The sequence below is a fragment of the Chaetodon auriga genome, chromosome 1 (assembly GCF_051107435.1).
Source record: "Chaetodon auriga isolate fChaAug3 chromosome 1, fChaAug3.hap1, whole genome shotgun sequence".
NCBI lineage: Eukaryota > Metazoa > Chordata > Actinopteri > Chaetodontiformes > Chaetodontidae > Chaetodon > Chaetodon auriga.
Genome location: NC_135074.1, coordinates 12758242 through 12785562, shown reverse-complemented (window position 1 = coordinate 12785562; position 27321 = coordinate 12758242). Strand labels below are relative to the sequence as shown.

General features: G+C 44.7%; 1 protein-coding gene across 2 annotated transcripts; it reads right to left on the bottom strand.

Annotated features, from left to right (window-relative positions):
• Positions 1-1085: 1085 nt before the first annotated feature.
• Positions 1086-26382, bottom strand: znf710b (zinc finger protein 710b). 2 transcript variants are annotated; one of them, XM_076758520.1, is made up of 5 exons: positions 26066-26382; positions 6848-8419; positions 4214-4405; positions 3639-3810; positions 1086-2840 (listed from the first exon to the last, which is right to left on the bottom strand). In XM_076758520.1, the coding sequence occupies exons 2-5, from the start codon at positions 8375-8377 to the stop codon at positions 2659-2661; spliced, it is 2076 nt and encodes a 691-aa protein (XP_076614635.1). In that variant the 5' UTR covers positions 8378-8419; positions 26066-26382; the 3' UTR covers positions 1086-2658. The 2 variants fall into 2 exon arrangements, with proteins under 2 accessions (XP_076614635.1, XP_076614551.1); XM_076758436.1 differs by lacking the exon at positions 26066-26382 and adding an exon at positions 10032-10177.
• Positions 26383-27321: the final 939 nt, after the last annotated feature.

Here is a 27321-nt window from a genome sequence, read left to right as displayed (position 1 = left end):
GCTGGAGTTCACCAAGACTTCAGACCACAGACGTGAACCAAAAGTCCCAGTTCAGTTCCCACAACAGGTTGTGTCCTAAGGCAAGACGCTGACCCCCGCCAGCTGACTGCATGAAATACATGAAAAAACAAGAGAAGAGATGGGCTTACCAATGAATATAAAGGACGTTCCCTCCTTTACACTTCGTAAATAAGTCAGACGTGGTCTGCCTTACAGATATCTTATGTTACACTTAACAAACACACACTGACTCTCTTTTGGCTACAGAAATGTTTCACTCTTTGTGTTTTGCACTTGATAAACTGATAAATTCCAACTTCATACCACTGATGATTAACCTGTTTCAATTACATTTTTTCTTCATTGAATATGTAATCTAATTTGTGTTGTCAAGGACTGAATTACTAACAAACTAGGGTGCCCTGACAGCTGATACATACATATATGTTACCGTTGATTGTACCTGCTCTTGTGATTGTGTCTTGAAATGGTTCACATCAGTTGATTCACGTGAATCTTAGCGTTCCAACAAAACTTAAACGTAGTAGTTGTGTACATAGATGCTTCGAGTGCTTAAGACAGTCTGTGGACAGGTCATCAGGGAGTGTTAAGAGATGTCGAAAGACATGCTAGCCTCACATAGCCAGACTTATCAACAGCGCTGTGCAGCCATGCTAGCAGCTCTGTGAGGTCGTAGTCTTGTAAAAAGGTCATCACGGTGTTGCTTTGAGCTACATGCTAACATGCTGATGCTAAGCAGGTATGTTTATCACGAACTTCTTAGTTTAGTGTCTTAGCATGCTAACATTTACCAATCAGCATTAAATTCAAACTAGAGCTGAGACTGATGGGAATGTCATTACTTTTGCAGATCTTTGGTTGTAAACCAAAGTCATTAGGATTCATCCTCCAGTGACCGTGACTGTCTATACTAAATTTCATGACAATCCATCTGATATTTGTTGAGATATTTCAGTCTGGACCAAGGTGGTCTACCACTGCCACCCCTGGAGCTGCTAGCATGGCTAAAAATACCCGAGTCTGAGGATTACCCCCTCAAACAGTGACAGATTAAAACACCAGTCTCCATCATTTAAACTAGAGAACCTTTATTAAATAATTCATGGTCAATTTCCATGAGGTCTCAGTTTTATATTTCTTATTTCAAAAAAGAACTAGAAGACCATTCCTCTGGTTTAGTGTGCATATCAAGGCTGACCTGCATGGCAGGACAGGGGGAGCTGACTGTCTTCCCCAAAACAGAATTATGAACAGAAGGACTACTGTCAGTCCACTTTCAATTCAACCATTCAAAACAGATGCAGGGCCTCCAAGCATTTTCTTATCACCTTTTAAATCTACACATTGGATTTGAAATTAATTTTCAGTCTTTTGTTTTTTCCAAGGGGAAAAAAAATGTCTTTCTGACTGAACTGAATTGAAAGTGAAGTGAAAACAGCCCTGGATTTAAGAGTGCTGAAACTACAAACAACAAAAAACCCAAACTGCTGATTCTCCATAGGAACTGCTCATTCTTCAATTCACATTTGAACTGACAACTGTGAAATATCCATATCAAGGAAACTGCAGTTTACAAAAAAAACCTACTGAGAAAGCATATCTGTGTTTAATAATATTGCCGTTACGGGGGTTTGGAAGATAACACAATCTTATTCCCCCAGCTCTTCTCCTTGAGGCAAATGAGTTCACTCTTACTGAAGACAGCCTTCACAGAAAAATGACAGGTCTCAATGAAAAAGTGCTTTTGTATTGTTCACTCAGTAATTCAAAAACTAGAGCAGTATATTCACTACACGGGATAGATTATTCATGTAAAGCTAAACCATGTGAAACAAAAAACTCAGGGTAAACACACTGCATGTTGAAGAATCATTTGTACAGTGAGGGGGCTTTACATGTCGGTGACACTGCTTTCCGCCGTCAGCCGACATGGGACAGTTGCTACTTTGGTAGTAAGTGCCCTGTCAAGAAAAAGGCTGGAACGTCCCAAACGCATTGAGCGACAGGCTCATTTAAACTGGGCAGGAAGGAGTTACGACAATTAGGAACCGTTTAGTAAGAGCATTCAAACCTATGAATATGTTGTGACTATGTATCAAAAGTTCGATATACAGTGAGTAAATAGCTGACACGGTGGAAGCTTAGTTGCAAATGTATCTAGCTGGCACTTTCAGTCAAAAATATAAGGGCATACATTGCTTGTGAATGACAAAAATGGCAAAATGGTAAACAATTTTCTATCACATCAAATGTAAGTGATGGCTCTGCAACTGCAACTTTTTTCTCTTTTTTTTTCCCAAATAACTGATACATACACACAACATACAGATTCCACTGTCCGCCAGTGGGAGTCTTTGAGTCGATAAGCGCAGTAATCCCAAAAAAGGAGCTCCGGACCACGTCAACAGTTTCAGTGTCTCTGCTATCTGCGACAGAGCTGAAACGTCTCCTTTGAAGTGCATCTCCGTCTCGGCCTCCCATCAGAGTCCGGCAGTTGTGGCTCTTCTGGAAGGAGGCCAAAACTAAATGAAAAGCCCTTCCCCAGTGTCTCCCAAAGCCTTGACAACCACTCTGTCATTTCCCTCTGCCTCAAAAAAACAAACCAAAATTAAAACATGTTCTCAAGTCCGTCACCGCTCAAGGTGTAGTGTAGCTGCTTGTATCCTTCCCGAAATTGTAATACTCCTCCATGTCCTCCATGTTTGCTGTAGTGAGTTTCGTGAGGTTTTGGGAGCCACCATTGTCCATATTGTCTGGTGATGTAAAGCTGAAGTTCTGTCCTTCATACTCACCCTGGCTTTCCATTTCTGGAAGAACTTCTGGAAAATACAAAAAAAAAAAAAGGTTTAACGTCCCTGAAATTTTGATTTTAAATTCCTAGTATTTCTCTGTATATATATATATATTAAGATTCATTGGCAGTGGCCTGGCACCATAAGGTGACATCACGTTCTCCCAACTGAGTCCCATCCACCTCAAGCCAGTGAGATGAGCATAAAAAATTTTAAAAATACAACAATCTCTCATGTGGAATAACAAGTTGTGTGTTCATGTAGGATCCCATCGCACATAGTAAGAAGCTGATTGAGAAAATAGGTCTTCAGGGCCTTTGAGACATTCCTGAAATACTTAATGTTGCAGTAACCGTAAAAATGTTACATCAGTAACTGAAACATTGCCTGAAAACATGGAGAGCAAAGACAAAACAGATACAACGATACATATATGCGGCCAAAAAAATCCTGACAAATCCTGTTTTTATGAAAATAAGCTTGCTCTTCTTGCGTCTTGAGAAAAATAAAACACACATCTTGAAATGGGCTTTGGTTGAGATCAGGGTCCGAGGATACGGACATATTCAGGCCGGGTTCAAGCCCATTTTTGAGTGCACACGGTCTGTTTCTATCAAATATTACTGCATATTTAAAATGATTACAAGCAATGTTTATTACGTATTTTGTAGCCCTGTGTGTGTGAGAACGTGTGTTTTAGAGTCGTGATGCTGGCTTCAAAGCTACTGGACCACAGCCAGGCCAGGAGCAGGTTTATGATCAGAGGATCATTGGTGAGGAATAAATAATAAAGGAAATGTGACAAATATGTGCAGCAGGTCTCACCTTGTCCTTCTGGTGAGACGTCCATGCCGTGCTTGACCTTCATGTGCCTGCTGAGGTTTCCCTTCAGGTTGAACTTACTGGTGCAGTAAGGACACTTGAAGGGCTTGCTGCCAGCATGGAGATGCATGTGGCCCAGCAGGTTGTACATTCTGTTGAAAGACTTGCCACATACCTGGAGGAAATATATCCGAAGAGATTGACATTGACGAACACAGACAAGAACACATGTATGGATCTAGTGTGTGAAAGTAGCTATGTGTAGATGGTAGTTAATGATGAAAACATCCCGCCTGATGCCTCAAACCTCTGGGATTTTCTCCCTCTGTAAGAATGTGAATTTCACTGCAGCAAACCACTGATATCAAAGCGTATGATTAAATAGCTTCCTTGCAGCATATTTTCACATTTTCTGCTCTTCGCATAATCCTGTTACATTAAATTGAGCTGGACTTAAAATGCATCATCACATCTCGTTTCACACCAAAACGAATTAGAAAATCTTACACTTGCTTCTATCACCTGGAATACAATCTTTTTTTTTTTTTTTTCTAAACTGATGAAGTCCGACAGCTCACCTTGCATTTGAATGGCTTCACAGGCAGGTGGACGATCATGTGGGTCTTGAGCGTCTGTTTCTGGATGAAGCTCTTGAAGCAGACGTGACACTGGAAAGGTCTGACACTGTTGTGGATGAGCATGTGCCTCTTCAGGTTGGCCGACAGGGTGAACTCCCGAGAACACACGTCACATTTGTGGCCTTTCATCCCCTGTAGAGTCCAAGCAGAAGCAAAGGGTTAATCATTAAATCAAAAAGGTCTAAGTTTGATGTTTTTCCTCGTCACACTGTTTGCTAAAAGTGAAAAGCAGAGGTATTCAAACAGTGAGGGGCAGGTGCACCAGAGTTGAGGGGTGAGACCGAGGCAAAATACGTCGAAAGGGCCCGGTGCAGGCTCACTCTTCATTATCAAAGTAATCCAGTGATAGTTTTCTGTACATCCTCAAGTATATTACAAACAGGAACTACTAATAGCTACTTCAGCTAATGTGTAATGGGGCCACTGTTCCAAAATGTAAACAAATATAGGCTTAAAAACTGTGTAACTTACAGAATCCATGGCAAAATGACACTTACAGGAGTGGATGTGGGGGGGCACCAGCATGCATCTGTCCCTGAAACCCCTGGTTTCATTTGTGCTACTGCTACATAAACAGGTCTGGAACTTTAATAGACACAATCGCTTTCCCATTGTTATCACGTAAATATAATGCAAAGACAATGTGCTACAATGGCAAAGCCACTGTTTGTTTGGGATGTCAGTGGCAGTTTTGTATTTTCACCTAATGGTGTATCCATCCTGCCTGTGAGATGTGGCTCATTTGTTTGATCATATCAAAATCCACGGCAGCCATTGTAGGTGTACTAAAAGACATTGCAGGGGAAAAAAAGGTTCTTTCTACCAATTGTTATTCTGTTTCCGTAACCACATGCGACAGGAAATGTATGAACACTGAGAAGCAGGTCACAAGAGCAGACAATTCACAACATCTAAGGCCTTGAGGCTTGTATAAATGAATGTGCTGCTGCTGTGCCGTGCACTCCACACTGCAGCCAGTGTCAGCAGACAAAAAAGTGGGTGTGAATAACAGGATTCTGGGTTATTGAGAAGAACAAATATGTATTACAGGTCACTGGTACGCCAAGAGACAGTGTTTGTATAAGCAGACAAATCTGGCAGACTGTCAGTCCACCCACTGTGAGCACATCAAATGGGTTGTGATGCTGTTGTCCACCAGGGGGAGCAGTGAGCAGACAACAGGCTCAAATACAAGCCACAAAAGAGAACGTCCTCCACCCATCATATATGGCCGCTTATGCTTTGGAGGGTCGCGGGGGCTGGAGCCAATCCAAGGTGACATGGGGCGAGGGGTGGGGGACACCCTGGACAGGTGGCCTGATCATCACAGGGCCGACACAGAGGCAAACAAGCATTCACGCTCACACCGCGAGCGTCCTCTCCTCTGACGATACTCACAGTGCTCTCATTTCCATGAGTGTGGCTTAGGATTTCTGTTCCCCTGACAGTAAACAAATTTAGGTAAATCCTTCGGAATTCAACATTTTCATTTTTCATTTGTGTGATTTCCATCAGAAACTAGCTGAAATCATCAGATCCATCTATCCACCCGTGGCTCTGCTGAAATGAGGAATGTGGTTTCAGAGAAATGTCAAGATGACAGACGTTGTGTATGTCAGAACGACAACTCACCATCAAGGCCTCAAACTGAGGGAGAATTGAAGAAAAGACAGTCCTGTGGTTATATTAAATGAATTGTGATCTCTCAGTGTTCTCATCTCTCGCTTCCTCACCTATGTGTGTGTGCAAGTAATTGCATGCGAGTGTGGAACAGGCAGGGGGCACCGAACAATTACAGACATTTCATTCAGACAAGGACTACAAGGAAGAGGACATGAGCAAAATCAAATCTGTGTGAAAAAGCACCACTGAATAGATATATCTTTTCTACTTCTCATTTCATTCTCTGTATTTTCATTGCAGATGAAACTTGCACAGTGCAAATTGGATGGAGAAGCTTTTCCGGTCACAGGGTCATAACACCTGTACAGGAGAAATATCTGGCAACCAATCAGTTCTGATTTGTTAAGAAAAACAAACCTCTTTCACAGTTAGAAACTCAATTCTCTTGATGATGTCCCCAGGACACCTGGGGGGACATCCTGGAGCTTGCTATTGAATAGTGAATGGGTGATTAACTGTACTGAGAGTGCAGGCAGCAAAAATGAGTGAATACCCTGATCCAGACTTGATAGTACTAAAATGATAAAAGCCTGATATGGATGAAAAACTTACGCCCTTGAAAGCAGATTCCTATTTTTTCATTTAACACACAGGTCGGTTGATGGTTAGTCGGTTAGAATGGGACATTTAGGGGAGTATGGATGCCTGACAGGCTTACCTGTCTACTTCACCCACATCTCAGTGGTTGAAGGACAGAAGAAGAATTGAGATGAGGCCTTTGGCCAACAGAGGTGTGGTAGCCTCCCTTTGGTGATTCGACAGTGCCTCTTTTTTGCTTTCACTCTCCACTATCATTTTCTAATGATCTATACAGGTAATATCTACACTGTGTAACTAGAGCAGTCAGGAAGTCTGGGTGAGAGCGGAAGTGTCCGGCGGCGGTGTCAGTACCTTATGTGTGAGCGAATGCTGGCGTAGGTGGTGGAGCTGCACAAATTCCAGGCCGCACTGGGAGCAGGTGTAAGGCCTCGGGCTCTGGTGCTTCAGGAGGTGGTTCTGGAGCTGGCTACGGTAGGCAAACGACTTGTTGCACTCGGTGCATTGGAAGGTGTGGGGGCCCTGGTGGCTGGTCTGGTGGCGTTTGAGGTGGGCGTAGGTGGGGAACTCCATGCCGCACTGTGAGCAGACGTGGCAGCGTCCACGTTCGTGCTTCACCTCGTGCGCTCGCAGCTCGCTGGGATAGGCAAAGCCGCGGCGGCAGAAGCGGCAGCTGTAGGGTTTGACGTCAGTGTGTTGGAGCATGTGTCGCTTCAGGTGGCTGGTCTGGGTGAAGCCCTTCTTGCAGACGGTGCACTTGTGGGGCCGCGTACCTTGGTGGGTCAGCAGGTGGGTTTGTAGATGACTGGGCTGCTTGAAGAGCTTCCCACAATGCGGACAGGCATGTGGTTTGATGCCATTGTGGCCCAGGATATGTGTGACCAGGTTGTACTTGGAGGTGTAAGATTTATCACACATGCGGCACTTCCAGCGCTTCAGACCATCTCCCACATCTACGCAGTAAGACTCATCAATCTGGATGTTGATATCTAGCCGGTCCACTCTGCGGCCGCCATGCCGACGAGGAGGCTGGGGGTGTGGAGGCTGCTGGTGCTGCCCTCCTCCACTCCCATCTGTCCACATCATGCTCTGGCTGCCATCTTCGTACTCGCCCCCCATGCCCATTTCCGTTGAATCATAGCTGCCTACTTCACTTGTCTGGAAGTAGCTGCTGATGGCTTCCTCCTGCTGCGTGGGCTTCATCATGTTGTTCCCCTGGTGCTCTACCTCTTCTTCGTCCTCTCTGCCGCCTCGCCCATGGCCCCCCATAGGGCGCTGGCCCTGCAGTCCTCTGTGGCCTTGCTCTCCTCCTCTGTGGCCCACCTGCGGGGGAGGAGGGTGAACATGTGTGTTGGCTTGCTGCTGGTTGGATGCCTCCCGCTCACACTCTGCACAGTTCTTGTTGGTACCTCTGAGGGTGGCTGGATCCACTTGTACCAAACCACCTCTGGGAGCCATATTGTTCAGCATGTGGACACAGGAGGACAATCCAGAGTTCACCCCTTCCCCTTTCACGTGGGACGAGGACACGTCACCACCTTGAAGGCTGTGACGATCGGGAACGACCATTTTCCCGTCCGGATGTTGAGGGGGCCCCTGCTGCCACCTCCTCTGACTGCAGCTGGGTTGCATCTGACCGTCTTCTCCCAAGTTGTCTCCTAAGTAATCTCCGTTGGCTCCGATAAGCTGGTCTGCGTACTCGTAGTCGACTCCGTCTACTGGTGGTGCAGGGGACTCTTTGGGTTCGCCGGTGTAGAAGCCGTTAGGTGCAATGGTAGCTCCGAACACTTCATTCTGGGAGATGAGACCTAGCACGGCGGCCTGGGCCAAGGACAGCACAACTACTGGATCTGTCTGTGTGCCTATGTCCACCAGCCTGGCCATTACCTTGGGCTCACATCTACCCAGGCGCCGGCTCGCCTCCTCCTGGGGGAGAAAGAGACACATGCACAGAGAGGCCAGACATCAGCACTACAATTAACAAATACAGAGCATATCTGACTATACAGTACAAACTGAGTTTGTTATGACTTATTCTACTGCATGGTATTGGGAGAAAAAATAAATGAAAGTGTGGATTTTTCCTCTGTCATCGTTTTAAGTTTAACTGAAGGTCTGTTTTGTTGTTTCAGCCAATTTCTCAAATCCAACTTGCGAGCAAAATTCGCAAGGAGGCACCAAGCAAACGATCAAGAACACAACTTGCTCTTGACAACTTCAAAACAGCCCACATTTGTCAATACAGCACACTTAGGCCACAACCTAATGGCCTAGTAATGGCAATAATTTGGCTCCAGCACACTGTCCTCCAATGAGAATGTGTCCTTCATCAATAAGGACAAAAAGGTGTCGAGGCTGATCATCCAATCAGAGTGACTCTGAAGATTGTTGTCAAGAGAAACAAAATGAGACAGAGAGAAGAGATTTTGAACTTAAAGAATGAGCCCTTTACTGCATCACTACGAAGGATGCACAAAATAAAATAAAACATTTCCACACAGAGACTAAACATCCCAAATCAATGGGTTCTGGTACAAGAAGTCAGCCTGACTCAAGACTGTCTGAAGGCAAACCTTCAGATCCAGTGACTGAGACACAGGAACTATGAAAGACACCATCCTAATCCAGCGTGATAACCATGTATGGCTTGTGTGTGTGTGTGTGTGTGTGTGTGTGTGTGTGTGTGTTGTGGGGGATTAGATGGCCTACTGATCTACACACAAACACACACATTCAAGTGCAAGAGGGGGGAAAAAAGAGGACAAAAAACTGAGCAAGATTAAGACGTCAAAAAAAGAATGGAAAAGCAGGAGAGGAGACAATAACAGAGGAGAGCAGAGAGAGAACAGGGCAAAAAGAGGAAAAAGCAGAGACAGAGGGAGGGAGGGAAGCAGGAGGGAGACAGAGCTTAGAGCAGGCAAGAGTCTAGTGGAGGGGAGGGGGAGAGGAAAAAAGAAAAAAGAGAAAATGAAAGGTAGAGGGAGAGTGAAGGAGAGATAAGGAGAAGAGGGGGAGGGGAGGGGAGACAGGAGGGAAGGAGGAAGGCTGAGAGAGAGAGAGGGAGAAAGACACTGGAGAGGGAGGGAGGGGAGAGCTGAGTGAAAGAGTGAGAGGGTGAGTGTGAGGCAGCAGTCAGAAGAGAGCAAGAGGAAGAAAGAGAAATAAAGATATGTAGAGACAGAGGGAGGGAGGGAGGGAGGGAGAGGCAGTGAGCAACCAGGAGACAGAAGGAGAAAGAAAATGACAAAATGAAAGCCAGACAGAATGAAAGATAAAAAAATGTAAAGTAAAACAGGCGAGCGAGAGAAAAAGAAGAACAAACAAGAGTTGAGAAAAGCTAAAAAGAGGAAAAGCAGAAGACCAGAGACAATTCTTCATTTGTGAGAGATAAGAAATCAGCAAACGGCAACTTTAAAAACAAAGAAAACCTCCAAAGAATCAAAGCACCTCTGATCGATCAAGCGTGATCCACCCACGCTGCCCACCGCCTCACTAGCCTGCCACTGATCATGCTACGAGTGAGAGCCCATGAACTCACCACGCTCCTCCTGCTGTGAGGCTTCAGGTGCTTTAAGGATCTCATTCTTCAGTGCAAGTGTTGAGTGAGAATAGTCTCTGTTCGCCTCCCATTTATACGTGAGGGATGAGGGGAGGCGGGGCCTACAGCTGCCCGCCTCCACCCCTCTTCCTCTTCTTCAGCACAGTTTCGGTAGTGACTCCAGTCACACCAGCATAAGCACAGAGCAAACAAACAAACAAACAAACAAATATTCCTCAGACAAACAAGCATGTGGCCGGCAGGTTTGAAAACAAACAGCTCACATATCACTGACGCACGAGGCTCCTTGATAGTCTGGTGATAAATGGGCGAAGTCACCTCTAAGTCACAATACACACACACACACCAACATCAAAATAAAATCAACATCATATCAGTCTGAAATGATGGTTCCACCAGGCTGCCTCCCGCCTCACTCGCCCTCCTTTCTTCCATCTCCGTCTGTCATTCTTTGTCTTTGTTTCTGCCTATCCCTGTCTGTCTCTCTTCCTTTATCTGTTTATTCCTGTAGCTCAATCTATTGCCGAGTCTCTCTCTCTCTCTCTCTCTCTCTCTCTCTCATTTATCAACTGAGCTTTACTTTCTTTACGGAAAAGTGTTGGAAGATTGTTTCGTGCACAGACTTGGATCCAAGTGTGTGATAGGAGAGGGGAAGAAGAGGAAGAGAGAGAGAGAGATAGAGAGAGAGAGAGAGAGATGGAAGGTGACTGACAAGGAGATGAGCGAATGGAAGAGAGAGAGAAGATGGAGAGAGAAGAGGAGGGGGAGTGGAAGGAGAGAATACTGAAGCAAAAGAGAGGGGAGGGGTGGAGGGGAGAGACAGAAAGAGAGAGAGAGCGAGAGAGAGAGAGAGAGAGAGATGGAGGGGGGATGGGAAGAGTGGAGCAGAATGCGGTAAAAGAATGAGTAGAAATGGAAGATGGATGGAGGGAAGAAACAAATAAAATGGGAGTTAAGGGAAAGAATAAAAGGTATTGTGTTACTCTCAGAGATGAATCACACAGGCCAGTGTGTCTCTCTCTTTGCCTCAACCACACACACACACATGCATACACAAATTAGGGCCGCTGATTGACACCTCAGGAAACGTCAAGGTTTGAGTGTGAAGAACTCTCATCTCTTCTCACGTCATCTCGCAACCGGCGCACCGCCAGCAAAATTAGGGACGCGTGGAGAGACGAGCTAGCCGAGGAGCTGCGAGACGCTGCCAAACGGTGGCCTGAGAGTCCACAAAGGTCAACCGTACCCCGCCAATGATGAAACCGAGACGACACGAAGCCTGCAAATTACCGAGCCGCAAACGATGGAGGGAGATGAGAGCGTGACTGACACTCCCTCCCAAGAAATAAATAGAAGTACGCAACATACACAAAACGTACATTCAAGATGCTGTCGTTATCAACACATGAGGACTCATGAAAGGGTGCCGAGACAAACCGAAGAAACTCATGTCTTTGCAGGAATTTCCTGAGACGATGTGGAGCTGAGTGGAGTGGACGGACAGCCGATTGTAACCGTAGATGATGGTGTGCATTAATAATGAATGTATGAGTCCATGCAGTGTATGTTGAAGGTGTGTTCTCTCGACAACGTGTTGCTTAGCCAGAACGGTCATTTCCATAAAGATACCACCTTTACTTTAGATCCCTCTGTTTATTGTGGGTTAACAAGTTAGTGTTTTATTGAAGCATTGTCCCTTTTCAAGCTGGAGGGGATTTACGTGGCTCCCATGAGAGGTGAATACAGTAAAACAACTTTGACTCCAGATCACTCGGAGAAACCAAGGATCCGACGGAAAGCATCACAATATGAAAACAAATGAGAGAAACCTCTAGTCTCACTTTTATTCACAGCTAATTAGGAATCCAAAGTGCCTCCTGAAGCGGTCATGTGTTAGTGTGATGCTGCTTGAATCAAACCATAGGTCTGATTAACTATTGGTTTGATTCATGGACTAAACTACATGACTCAGGTTTGCTCCAGCAAAAATGGCCAAAATGTCGAATTTCCTGCATCTTAAATGTGATTATTTGCTTCTTCTCTGTGAAGACATGTAAACACATCACACTGGACTTGAGGACTCGGCTGGTGAAATGTTTCTTAAAATGATACTGTCTGTCTGTCTGTCTGTCTGTCTGTCCTTCTCTATACCCTTTCCTCTGATCGACTTTACACTCAGCAGGTGTGTTCCTGAGGACCCCAGGAAGGGCAGTGTCGAGTACAAGCTCTTGAGATCTAGGGGACATGTTTATCAGTAGTGGGTTACTACCACCAGAAGTACACACTGTGCAGCGTACTGAGAAGGAACTCCTATTATCTGGTACACCGAATGGCATGCTGGGTAGAGAAAAAGATTCTCTGCAACTAATTTGTGGCTGTTTTGTAACATCAGCGTTGGCCGGTAATTAGTGAATCTATGCATTATTCTGATAATGACCTTTTATTAATCATGTCATAGCTCCTCAATTTCCTGTTTTCTCAGTGTTGATGACCAGCTGTTAGTCATGTTTTCAGAGCTGCATCAGAGGGTTAATATCTCTCATTGGTTAATGTGTGCGCATGTTCAGAAGCCCTGGCAGAGATGGGACGTGACGAGTGGGGGTGTCTTGCCTCAATTTTCAGCCTGACTGATTTCCATGTTTTCACCTACAAAATAAAACTTTCCACAAATAGTTGACGTTCACTGTGGTTATGCTACAACCCACCTCCTGTCAGTCACAGCCCAGTCAAGCACAGCAGAGTATAGTCTGTAAATAATGGTTTTATGATATTAGAGCGAAGACTTGCACACCACAGAAGGAGATAAAAAGTACAATTAAGGAAATATGCTCTTTTAATTGGTTTGTTTTGCATAGTTCACCTTTAAACTCTCAATCAAAACAGTCAGTTCCTTCATCTTAATTATTTAGACATTTGCTTTAGTGTAGCAAAAAGTTCTGATCTTCAGACGAACGGGAAAATAAATCTTTCTCCAACGCAGCTACACAACACGCCAACGGATGAGACTTAGATGTATCGAGCAGAAGAGCTCCTGATCTCTCAGGTCCTGTTCCCAAAACTCAACATCTCAACATTTAGAACGTCTGGTCTGAGCAGGATTTTACCCAGAAGAAATAAAAAATGCAATATGGGATCAAATGACTGCAGAACACGATAGTATAGCACAACAACATCTTCGATTCACGCAAACCAAAAAAAAAAAGGAGCATCTGATGCAAGGCACTGACTAGACGCTGCAAACCTTCTAGCTCTATGGTCAAAAGCAAGATCTTTCTCTGTTTAGCTGCAGTCACAGTTTCCTACAGATAAAATCAAATGGGAGCGAGAAGTGAAATCTGACCAAACGCTCCACATCCACTCTGATGCCAGGTGAATGTCCTCGGACAGAGCTGGCTGCCTCTGACCCACAGGCTCCATCACAGAGAGACTGAAAGACAGTTTGACCACAGTTGTCTTTGCAGGCAGCCATGTTGGCTCCACAGTCCTGCTCCGTAACTCTGCATCCACAACTTGTGATTCGGAGTCAGGCGGTTTCCAAAGCCAATATTTGGGTGTATATTAGATCACAGTATTGAAAAAACATGATTGTTAACTTGTCAATCAACAGAAAATCTGCTGCTGCTTTTCTCTGATTTATATCAATTCAGACTTTTTAAGACATACTCTTGCACCCAGGAAAAGCATGATGGAACATTTAACATTTTAAAGACTAAATGATTAATCCAAAATCATCCAACCAATCAATCAAGAAATTGTTCGTTGCAGCTCTTTTAAACATGACCGTTCAAACAACAACTAGAGATTATTTGGTGCCACATGAAATGCATTTGGATTGTGAATTTTAAGCTCTGTGATTCGATGTTTCTTGCCTAAATGCACCTTGGGAGTTGTAGTTAACGTCTCGCTTCGTGCATTTCTGTACACGGGCTTGTACCTTCAACCTTTTTAATCAAGGAGCCAGATAACACACGACACGAAAGCGACGTTTCCTGAGCGCCGACGGCAGTAACCACATTTCAGCTGCGATAAAACCTCAGCAAACCACCAGCGGTTGCAGCTTCCAGCTGTGCAGAAGGAGCGGTTCAGTTTACGAGGCCATCCTGTCTGTGAACGTGAGAGGTGAGGCCGTCACCTGGTTCATCTAGTTTACATTCCCCTGCGGATGACTGTCATTTGTGGTTGTTTTGTAGCCCTGCAAGTTAGCCACTTGTTGAATGGAGACAAACAGAAGCAGCCACCATGTTGGGGTAAACGGCAAGCTCTGGGGCAGATCCTTACAGGAGGCAGGCGGTTAAATTTGGGTTAGTGGGAATAGCACCATAGATGGATGGGTTAAATCAGAAACAAATATGTTATCATGGGGAGAGAAGCTTTCAGTCAAGTTCAATGACTGTTTCTGTCTGTTGTCTGTCCCTAACGTGTGTGTTTTTCTGTGAGAGAAAACAGTTTTTTTAATAAAGTTTGTATCATAAATGTCATGGGGGAGTGTGGTAAACAACAGGATAGAGAGAACATGGAGGAAAGAGCGAGAGAGGGAAACAGCAGAGGACAAAATGGGAGCGTAATAGAGGAAGCAGAGAGAGAGAGAGAGAGAGAGAGAGAGAGGGAGAGAGAGAGAGAGAACAGATGATTGCATGGAATGAAAGAGGGATTGAGGGGGGAGGGAGGGGAGGAGATAAAGAGAACAGGGACGGGAGGGGGAGTGAGTGAGCGAGTGAGGGAGTGAGTGAGTGAAATGGTGGAGTGAGAGAAAAAAGGAGAGAGATAGAAAATGAGAAGCAATGGTGGGGGAGGGGAGGATGTAGAGGGAGAGCAAGAGAAGCAAGAGAGAGAGAGAGAGAGAGAGAAAAGATACAAAAAAAAGGAGAGAGAGAGAGAGAGAGAGAGAGAGAGAGAGAGAGATGGGGCAGGGAGCAACGTGAGAGTGAGACAGAGAGAGAGGGAGGGGCAGTGTGCAACGTGAGAGAGGAAGAGAGGAAGAGAGAGAGAGAGGCAAAGAGAGAAAGAGGAGAGGGAGGGGTAAAGCGTGATGGAAACCGAGAGCAAGAGAGGAAAAAAGAGGGAGAGAGAGGGAGGGAGAGAGAATGAAAGAGGGAGAGAGGAGGAAAGAGGAACAGAGAGGGGGGAGGGGAAGAGAGCTGGAGAGAGAAAAACAGAAAGAGGTAGAAAAAAACAGGGAGCGAGCGAGCGAGGGAGAAAGAGAGCAAAAAACCTATCTCACTCTATTTTGTGGCTTCACAAACATGGCTGCAGCAAAAGAAGAAGAAGAATGGTATTGTTGGTTTGCTCAAGTCCTCTCTCTGTATGACACACACATGCATACACACACACGACCAGCATTATTATAACACACCAGCATCAGCTGTAATCACCCATGTTAATCAGTGTAGCATGAAAACAGCTCCATTCAGGTATATGTTGATGTATTCACGGACAGGCAGCGAGGCCTTGCTGAAAGGCCCCAGTCCCTTTTCTTCTCAACATGCAGTTCAACTGATACACTGATTTGATCACAGATAGATATATGCATCGACTATTGCAGAGGTTTTCAAATTCTGAGCCCCCCCCAACCCGACAATATTGAGACAACTGCGCGCCCCCCCAGCGTCCCCCCTCATCTCTTTCCCACTGTTATTACCTCAATGAAGTAGCTACAACTTGAGGCCTGTATTATTTGCCCATATTTGTTTACATTTTGGCACCATTAAAACAAGGCCGAATTAGCTGTTAGCAGTTCCTGTTTGCAATGTACTCATGGCTGTACGGACAACTATCACTGGATTGTGTTGAAGCTGAAGAAAACTTAAAAATGTGATTATTCTCAGGCAAATTCTGCAGTCATGAAGAGCGTCTTTGTTGTATGATTTCTACAGAGATTTTTAGACACATGATACAATTTTGATGCATTTAGTGAAGTCTCATTCAGGACAGTGAAACACTGTGATTGCAAAACTGTGACACACTGATCCCATCAACCAAATCCAAGTGTGTGGATACTGGCCCTTTAAGCAGATCGGGTATTGACCAGTATGATCACATCAAATACACATTCTTTGTCAATGTAATTGAGTGCTTCTTCTATTAGTTACATTCATTCATTCAGTCACTTCATGTCACCAACTCAGCTTTCAGCACCGCCATGATCCACAACCTCATGTTACTGTACATAAAATCGGTATCAGTGGAGAAAAAGTTGAATCGGTGCACAAATTTGAAATTACAGTGATATTAAAATATCTGGAAGACAGACCGATAGGATGAGAGTGTGACATTTGGTCATTTTCAGCCTTCACAGGGCCACAGGAAGTGCAGGAGAATGCAGAAGAAGAGCTGACTTCTCAGGGCCAGACATGTGTTTGCAATAGGAAGAGTCTGGAATATTTGTTTGGATGCTGCAGCACAAGGGACGACATAACCGTTATGTGACTGTGTCATCATGCTATATTTCTGATAATCTGTGTTTTGTCAGTTCTTTTAACAGGCCAGCGTGCCAACAGCAACAAAACATGCTGAATAGCTGCTTATCCTCCTCAAAAAGTGACTACTTAAAGGCTCCTGACACACCGAGCTCACCTTTAAGAGCTTGTGCCAACAAAGGTCGACTGGTCAAACATCACTTTTAACAAAAGTTGCACTTGACCACAGCGCAAATAGTAAAAAGAAGAAATAGCAGCAACTCATCGGGTTGTTCAAACCAGACAGTAGAACATGCTGCGGTCTGAAGCTGCAGCTCCGTCTGCTGGCTGTGGTGACAGGGCCCTGCTCGCCCTGCGCTCGGCCTGATTAATTGAATTAATTGAACTATTATCAAAACCACAATATGGCCAAGTCCAATATCCAGGAGCTGCAATTTTTTGATAAAGCTAAAATGTGTCATAACATACCATTATAAATGAAGCACGGTGGTGCTACAGAGACGCCCGGGCCGACAGATCATATTCTCCAGACGTAAGGGAATGCACTTGTTTGGTCCGGACCCCAGCAAAAACACTTCTTCATTTTTATTTCCATTCTCAGACAAAATAAAATGCAGAAATTCTCACTGAAACCGTGACTCATAATCGCAATATGATGTTCTGCATATTGTCCGGCCTTAATCCAGGCTCATGGAAAAAAACCCAACTGACATCCAGTTTCTGCAGCGATGGTTAAGGTGTGCATTAAGTGTGAAAACGGGAAGTGCTCCAAGTGGCTCTGCAAACTCTCTTCTCCTCATTCCCATGCAGCGCTCCGGGTGCTGTCAGCTGCAGACAGGCGCTCTGTCTTCAGAGATGATACATGGGTGGAGTGTGACCTAAACGCCACCAACTTCTCTCCAGTCCAGGCAGATCTGGCCAGCTTTTTACAGCTTCCATAACCTTTGCACAGAGCTGAACTCCACCTTTCCCAAACTTGCACAGATGCCGTTTAACACAGAGATGGATGTGAGTTAGCTTGTTTGCTATAATACACATTGTGAACACTCCAGTTCTGGTTTTTAGCTCAGCTCGTTTGCTTTGATAGTTTGCCACGGGGGAATTAGGTTCTACATTTAAAGGTTTTGCATATTTTAACACTTCATTTAAGAGCAGTTTTTGGCCTTTTTGTGTCAGCTCTCTACAATCATCTACCAACAACAATTAATTAGCCACGATGCTCTTTAGGCTGTAATAATCTCACATTTTGTCCAATTAAAGGAACATAGGTTGAACCTGACCTTTTCCCTTGTGTTTATAAGTGAAAGGTCACACCAGTTCACTTTTAACACACACACACACACACACACACACACACACACACACACACACACACACACACACACACACACGAACACAAACACATGCGCACACACACACGTAGGTTACATCTGCACCAATACACTTTCATTTTAAAACTGTTTTAAAACTAAAATTATCTGTGCGGAAATACAAAATAATCTCCATCCAGACTAACACGCCTGAAAACACAGATCACATGACCTTTCACTTACACTATGCATGCGTGTGCTGGAGTTGGGCGTTTGCCGTCTGTGTGTGTAGACAGTAGTAGAATGATGAAACGCAGCTGCTGGAATAGACAACAAGGTCAGCAATGCCTGTAAATCGTTACCCACGTTGAATTAGCTACTGGTATGTCAAAGGTCATAGATACACACAGGCTGCCGTTTGTTTTCTTCCAGAAAAGGGTCACGTGATGGGGGCTTGACGAATCAGGGAAGGCCACGTCATGACTGATAAGGACAAATCTGGAAGTGAACCCTGATAATAAACTCCAACATTTATACAAGACAAGGGACAAATACAAGGGACACATTAGTGGAACTGGATAATAATAATAGTAATAATAATAATAATAATAATAATAATGAACTTTCTTTGGATAGCACCTTTAACACAAAATAAGATGCAGAATAAAACCCACTTGATAATAATATAGAAAAAAGAATCAAAATGAAGACAATGCATAAGAGAAGATGGAAAATAAGACAGCTGAATAAAAGTGATAACATAAAGTTCAGAATCGAGAACACAGACTGCATTAAATCCAATAAGAAATGAAGTGAACCACTTCTGGTCCGAAGATGTTGAAAGTAACTTTCTGCTCATCATTTCATCCTCAAGCCAGAAAACAACAACTAACAACTGTTTGAAAGTCACAACTATGAAATGTTTGAGCCCACAAACTCATTTCAGTGCAAAACCACACAAACAACAACATTTAGAGATGCTGGATCTCAGCACTAATCAGCACCGCCAGGGGAGGAAGCTTCCTCTCCTCAAACACACACGCAGCCAACATCGACAGCAGCTCCGGCACACAAATCGGCATTTCACACGGTAGAATGGAGCATCCAGGTCGAGCTCCACTGGCCCTGGGTCGAACTCTATTGACCTGCAGTTCAGTGGCACAAAAGCCTCTCACTCCTTTCCTGAAATTCCCCTGGATTTAAAAAAAAGCGTGAAATCTAAAGGAGCAGGGAATAAAGCAGAGAGTGCTCGCTTCCTCATTTTCTTTTTTCTTATGAGGGGCCAATAAAGGGAGACCAATTAAAGCTAATAGGTTTATATGCCTTGAATTTAAGTTTTGATCTGAATCCCACATTAAACCGCCATCAATGACTGCCATCAAAGCTTACAGCAGGTGTAAACGGCAGATTTAAGAAGCCTATTTGCGGCGCTTGAGGCATGTATACAGTGTAACATATTTATGAAGAGCTGTCCGTTGGGAATGAAGTCCCAAATTCCCAAACACGTGGTGTGTTCGCTGTTCCCGGCAACATCTGATCTTTGCTCTCCTTAAACATGAGTGGAAAACAGCTCCATGACTTAAGAGACCCACATCCACACACTGTCCCACTGCTCAGTCTGTCTCTCTCTTCATGCAGATATGAAACGACGCAGGCAGACGAGTCTGGTTTTGTTTGATGTTTACGAGGTCGTCAATCCAAGCCGACCTGACAGCATTAAAACGTCAGTCCCAGATTTCACTTTATTCCTACCTTGTTTCACCCTCGTGTTACAAATTCACTTAGAGTAGCGCGATAAAGTATCAAGGCATGGAGCTATCAAACAGAATCGCTGCGAGAGGAATTATGAGGAAAGACACAATTTTAAGTCTCAATAAACGTCGACTGTGCCGCTGCTGTTAAGTGCTGCTGTGGGCCTACCATTTTGTTCCAGCGCGTAGTAACTAACAGTTTCGAACTACATCACTCATCTCTCCTCCTCCTCTCTCCCATCACTTTTTCCTCATGTTTCCATGGCTACACCCCCTCCCCTCTTTCACCTCTCTCTCTTCCCCCTTTTCCATCACTTCCTTCTTATCTTTTCTCTTCCAGTATCATCCCTAGCGCTCCGTCATTGCACTGTTCTTCTCCTCGAACCACCCTCTCTCTCACGCGTGGAGTCAATGCACCCTTCACAAAGGAAATTTAAACAACACCATTAATGCACAGGTGCTCCACTGACCTCTCTTCACTCCTTCTTGGAGATCAGCTACACAACAGCGCCCCCAGAGACGAGACTGAGATTTAGTGTCTTGCTCAAGGACACTTCAGCAGGGCACACATTCACTGAAATGGAGAATTAAACCATGCTCACGTTCAGTCCTCTTCTTCTTGGAAATGCTAATTGAACGGTGCTGTCGTGCACTCACGGCATGTCTTTTTCTCCTATATCTGGTTGAATACCGGGAGGAGATAATTGTGTTCATCATTAAGTTGATCTATTTAAGGCAGCGATACCTGGCAACAGAACAGACAGCTGTCACAGGGCTGCAAAATGCACAGCAGGCAAGGCACATCCTGGGTCTGTGCAGTAGAAAATGTAACAGAGAGGGCGTAAATATGCAGAAATATATGGAGAAAGTTAGATACTTGACTACTGAAGAACTCAGGGAATGAGCCTGAAGATCTTAACCGCTCGATCTGAAATGACACAGCTAACACTTTCACCCAAAGCATTTAGTGCATTACAGTCTATTCGCCCAGTCTTTTGAGATGATGCTAATCCAGTTTGTACTGTGCACTGAAATTCACAATCCTCCCGAAACCGATCACTGGACGCTCTAAAGCTGATAACAATATTCTCATTATGCAACTTTAAGTCAACTTAAGAGCTCATTTGCCAAATGAATTTGGCCATTTGCCATTCACGCAACGTGTTATCTGACCCCGTCGCAAAACAAGAGTGTTTGTAATTGTTCCAAGTGGAAGGCCGGGAAAACAGCCGACTGTCAGAGAGAGAGGACTCATTTCTCACCTCTGCAGAGCTGGCCAATCATGGCATGAGGTGGGTTTGAGTGTCAGGTTGGCAGTACAGAAATTTACAGTAATGGTAAGACAGAGCCCCTCTAAATGCTGGAGAGGTTTGGGGGGGAGGGGGTTTCCAAAGCTGTTCGACCATCCGACAAGCAGTCGAGATGAAGCACACTGGCAGTTTATGTTGGAAACACTGCACTAGTCCCATTGAGCGCACTGAGATTTATTCCACCATCAGCCTCCATTCTAGGCAACTCTCCACCTTGCAGCATCTTTTGGATGCAACCTCTCTGTTTAATGTGAATTCATTTGCACTGCAGCGCGTTCTTGTGCTTCCATCATCACTTGTACTGCTGATTCTCAGCATCTTGCAGACAGACAGACAGTGTGACTGAGTGAAACAGGCAGCACAGTCCAAGGACTGCGTACACCGAGGCGAGCTGAGCAAAAACAAACAAAAATGAATAATATGATAATGAATATGACAATACCTCTTCCAGGCAGTCTCTCGATTGCAGCTCGACTGATGCTGGATGTGTGAGGTTGATGACGATGTTTGAGGCTTGAAAAAAATTAGATAAATATGAATCATCTATCTAAACTATCCTGATTCTCAATTCTGAAGTTTTCACCTCTCAATATTTCTTACGTTCCACAAAACTTAATCGACATGCTCACAGCTCCCTGTAATCTGCATTTAACCAGACACGTCTTGATCCAATTCTTGAGCACAACTACTTTTCACAGCCTCAGTGTAAATCCGATATCAGCAGCAACGGCTGAGCAACACGAGGTGTCAATCAAACCACCACTGTAAAATGGCTGTACGGTCTCCGGCTCCCTCGAGAGTAACGCCGTCCATCCACAGAGGTGTAGCACAGCTTAACATACATCACTAACTGCAAAACTAGTGAGGTAGCTGCCCCAGCATCAGCGGCCCGAGCACTGCACAGTGTCACGAGTGACAGAGAGAGAGAGACAGGAGCGGCTTGAAAGGACAGCGAGGGAATGAGAGAACAGGAAACAGACGATAAGGAGACAAAACAGAGAGGCATCCGTGTACACGCACACACACACACACACACACACACACACACACACACACACACACACACAGCTAAAATTACATTCAAGAGGGCATGAACTAGGCCACTGCTCTGCACCATGCTGGAAAGTGGTAGTTGGCTAAGTGAACAGAGGCTTGCAGAGACCTGAAGGCTAACACTGAATGTGGTTAGCCTGTTAGCTTATTACACGCAATACCATTAATGTCAGCCCAGATGATTATGGTCTGATCCCTGCTCAGTACAGAGGCTAATAAACAGGGTATGAGGAGAAGATGATGAGGAGCAAACAGTTGTCCGATATTGAACTATAAATCATTTCAGCTATAAAATAATTGACAGATTGCACAATATTTGGTTAAACTGCAGTGAAATGAGCCGAACAGATAATCTTTTTCACAACGAGAATTTGGCACATTTCAGAGGACTCGCTGACAAACTGACTCACCAGACAACTAGTAACAACTTCACACAGCAAAGGCTGGCGAGGACAACATTTAGCCAGACCAGCAGCAAGGCCAAAACCGACCGGCATGACTGGCACCTAATGAGCATTACAGACTGGAGCTGTCTATTAAACACTCCTCCTGCATGCCCTCCATGAAGCACAAATAGTATGCGCTAAAACAGTCAATTTACAGAGGTATTGTTCGCTCCTTCGCTTATTTATCAGCTGCAACCAGACACAGCGACTAAGCCAGTTCCTTGAATTCTAAGAGAAAACGAACACCATGTTATTTTAAGCATATAATGAAGAGTCTGCAGCCTGCTAGCCGCTCTGTGAGGGTGCATTGGAGCTTAGCGTTGAGCTAAATTCTGACACGCTCACAACGACAAAATAAAGCTGATGTTAAAAAAGTCGAATGTTAACTATGTTCAACATCTTAGTTTAGCATGCTAACACTTGTCAATCAGCAATTTTGTGCCAATCTGTCCAGTAAAAGATGTGATACTTTACAGGTTAAGTGAAACCTTTGACGTGCTGCTGGCACTAAAAAGAAAAAAAAACAGGGGATCAGCAAAGTCAGTAGGATTGATCCTCTGGGCACCATGAATATCTGCACCACATTTCAGAGCATTCTGCTCAACAGCTCTCAAGGTAATTCCCCAAATTCACAAACGTCAATGTTATGGTAGAGCTGCAGGAAAATTCAGAGGATCGTCCTCTGAGGACCATTACTTTCAAATTTCATGCTAATCCGTCCCATAGCTGTTGAGAATGATGGACCGACGGTGCCACCCACTAGCATATCAGACAAAAACTATCCCTGACACTACTGACAGATATTAGCAGGAGAATTTACCATCAGCCTTGTTAAACCATTACGAATTTCGGTTAAATCTTCAGCAGATTTTGCCCAAAAACCAATACTACTCTATTTGTCACTAGCAATCAAACTGTGCAGCGAGACTCCCACAAGTAATAACTGTTTTTGCTTTGAATCACATTCATGCTTGCTGACATGGTTCACCCATCATTTCATATGCTGACAGTTCAGCTATTAGTTCAAACATAGCAACACTTTAAAGAAGTCATATAGAGTAAGCTGTTAGCCCACTCAACACACTCCACACAAGCTCAATTTGATGTTATTTATGAACAATTCAGCATCGCAGGCCTTTTTTTTTTTTTCCAGAAGGCCTGAGTATTGTGGCGTTTAAATAGGCCTACACATTGAATTCATACAGCAAATACAAACAAAGTAGCTTTACACTCTGGAGGTCGTTCAGCATAGCTGTAACCAGCAGGCCCTACACATTAGGCCTTTGTGCTTCGAGAAGCATCAGCCTCTTTTTTTAAAACCCTGCCTGCAGCACAGCCAAGCGCTGCAATGTGCTGACACCATCATCAGCTATTCTAAACCTTTTACCACAGCTATATTCTCACATCCTGATAAAGAACGGAGGGAGAAAAAAAAAAAAGAGACTAATTTTCATCTACTAGAGATGTGTTTAATTTTGAGTGTCTGGTAAGATGAGAGCTTCATTTTCTTTCTTTTTTTATTTTTTGGGAGTACTGTGGCTGTCCTGATCTGCTGCCTGGCCCTGCTGGACCTCATTCAACACAGTCACCCTGCGACTGATGATCCATGGATGAATGGCTTATGATCCCCTGAGCAGCATACAGATTGTGTAGTAGCAGCAGCAGTGTAATAACACATTATTGATCCAAACTTGGGGAAATGCATTCATCACTGTACAAGTCAAGCTGGCCAAGAAATAAGAAACTGTTCAGTTAAAGTTGGAGGCGTAAATTCTGCAGACAAGTATGAGCCTGAATTGTTGAGAACTTGCCAATCTTTTTTCTTGATCTGGACCGTTTGTCAGTACCCTATTATTAAATCAAGCTATTGGCATCATCATACATAATGTCAAATACTATTCTATCATCATCAAGCAGTCTTTCAACACTATAAACAAAGTAGGCTGGTCCAAATACCAGACCACAATGTCTGTGTTATTCAACACAAGGCAGAGCAGATTAGATAGACCATTAACACAAGGTTAACACAGAAGACAACAAACATAGCAGCCAGCTGAGAGACAGCAAGTTTGCAAAGCAAATGAATATTTGGCGAAATGCCTTCAAGCAAAAACAGACTGGAGATGTTATCATCAAACAGTAAGTTGGAGAGGCTCAAAGCTGCATTCGGGGAGGCAAAGCACCCCAACCATCCATGTGGCCATGACTGGTCACCAAACAGACAGAGGTGGAGGCGGACTCCTCAGAGAGAAAATACCAGACCAGCATCACTTGGCCAAAAACGACTGCAGCCGCTCAATCTAAGAGGAGCAATGAAACAGGATCTCCTGACAAAAGGCTGCCGTAACACCAGAACAGGGTGAGCTGGCCAGAGGTGGTTGACGCCCTGCACTCCTCTTGAGCGCTGATATGATGAAGTCAGGAAAGTGAAAGCATGGGTTCAGGACACACGTCTGCTCGGACTGACAGCTGAATCGGGTCACTTTCAAAAACACAACCCACAAGATCTGCACGGCGGTGGCACCTCGATGAACGACGCTGACTCATTTGAACATTTCCACCTAAATGACCATCAATCAGATGACCCATAGACCGCAAGAGGAGGATGTCTTTTTAATTACTGCCAGCCACTGAAGTGCACTGACACCGAACTGCATCAGAGCACATCTATAGGCCTGGGGCTGCCAACTGCTATGCACAGTATGGAGCTGCCTTGCTGCATGCAGTGCACCATCCACATTACATGATTAGACAATGCATGGCAGGTATGCAAGGGGTCAGCAGTGTTATTACTCAGTGTGGCTGTGAGTCTAAATCCATGAAGCAGGCCATAATAAGAGCATGTATGCGAACCCAGACAGCCATACAGGACCTTCACATCCCCTGACAGCCAGTCAGGTGTGAGATGCACTGCCCTCATCCGAGCAGCGGAGGATACCTGTGGCCTATCAATGATCTCTGACAGGCCGCTGAAAGGTGGCGGCCTGTCTCCCCCACAGGAGCGAGCAGCCCGGGCTACAGGTTATCTGCGGCAGTGCATCTTCTCGGTGCTTGCCGGTGTCAAAATATCCCCTCTGCAACCAAAGTGTGGACGCCGTGCGCGTAAAGCTGCCCGGGGCCAGCGTTATCTCCACACTGGGACCGTGGCCACTTTTCTCCAGCGCAAAATAAACCATTATTCCACCCTAAAAACTTGCGCTGTATCTTTAAAAGCAAAGGCCCGGCAACTTAACGGCAAAAAAAAACTTTGTTGAAGACAGGCCTCGGCGACACATCTCGGCCTCCCGTGTCTTGGCACGGAGAGGTGCGGGCTGGAGAGCAGTGATGGGGCAGACCCGGGCCAGTGTGGCCTGGTGGAGCCCCCTCTCCTTTATGCGTCTCTTTTCCCCATTCTCTCCATCCCCCCCTCTCGACGCCATCTGTTTGTGGCATGAGAGAATGTGGAAGTAAAAAAAGAAAAGACGACATTTTGACTGTAGTTGCTGACCTACATCGACCATTTGTTTGGCGGACGGCGTAAAAAACCGCGCCGACGGACGGCCGTCCGAGCCGCGCGGTCAGGAAAATCGCCATCCACACCGCGCTTACGTTTTCTCGCCTGCTCAGGAGGAATTTAATAAGTTACGGCTGAAACACTCCTCCGCCTCGCCGGGCCGGACAAGTCAACGCTGCACGCATATTTCCTCTATGATCGGCAAAGGGAGAGAAAGAGAAAATCATAACTCACCTGGTTCCAAAATCGGTTTATGGTGGCGACGTGATTGTGGTTAATTTTAATATGGGAAACACAGTTACAGCGGTGGGTCCCCGTTGTGTGGAGCAGGAAGGAGGGAAGGAGAGGCGAGAGGGGCTGACGTGAATGAATAAACAACTGAGCTCCTCCTCAACGCCACAAGTAAAGGCGGAATGTGGCTGACTTAGTGGAATTCACCCCCAGCCGCCAAGCGTCCTCCTCATGCAGGCTTGATCGCATAATGCTTGTGTTTTTATAACAAGCTTTGCAGCCTTTCATTCCGACTATTACACCTGAGCCTCCACATGTTCATGTGCTCATTTTTAAACGCCCAGTTTTTTGTTTTTTGTTTTTTGTTTGGTTGATCCGTGCAACAGTTTTATGGCTGTATCATCTTTATGTTAATATCAAGTAACAAAAATCCACGAGTGTTTTTTTTCTTTACTGTAAAACATATATTTTGCATGGTGTTAACAAAATCCACCAGGTGGCGCTGTCTGCAGCCTGACGACAGCAATGAATCTGGGATGGAGGCCAAACTCCATTAGGATCTCCTCTGTTTTAGGACTTGTAGAAGTACTTTGTTTTTTAATTCTAATTATTTGTCCGATGTGGTTTGTTCAACAAAGAAAAGTTCAATTAAACGAATTACTAATCCTTAAAAACACATCTGCTCCTTCTCCCTCATTGAAAAATGCACAATCTATGAAAATACTCTCAGAGTTCAGGATGTGTGTGTTAACCAGCGGCTTTAAGCTTCAACCTCATCTTTGTATAAGTTGCACACTGGACCAGATTGGCTTCCAAACTAGTTCCTCCTTCAGCGGATGGATTTAAAAGTAGTAAAGTTAAGTAGTTCTCTCTAACAACAGGCAAAACATATAGATATATTTTGACTATATGACAGGATCACACAGTGTGCACCAGCTCACATGATTATAGCACTTTTTGTCTGTTTTGTCTGTTTATTACTTTTTAGATGAAGCAATTTAAAGAATAATTGGAATAAAATACATACGAAACTGTAGCAAGAAACAAGCCTCTTTATATCCCCCAGTTACCTTGTGACCCCTCAGTCACATCAAATCCACATGATTTATTCCATTAAAAGCTGTCCTTTGTGTCCTCAAGTGGGCCCTGATGATGTTTTGATTTATTAGATTCAGAAACATTTGAAACTGCTGCAACGATTAATATCTTAAGAGAAATGCACAGTCCCGACACTAGAGGGCACCAGCGCTCCACTGAAC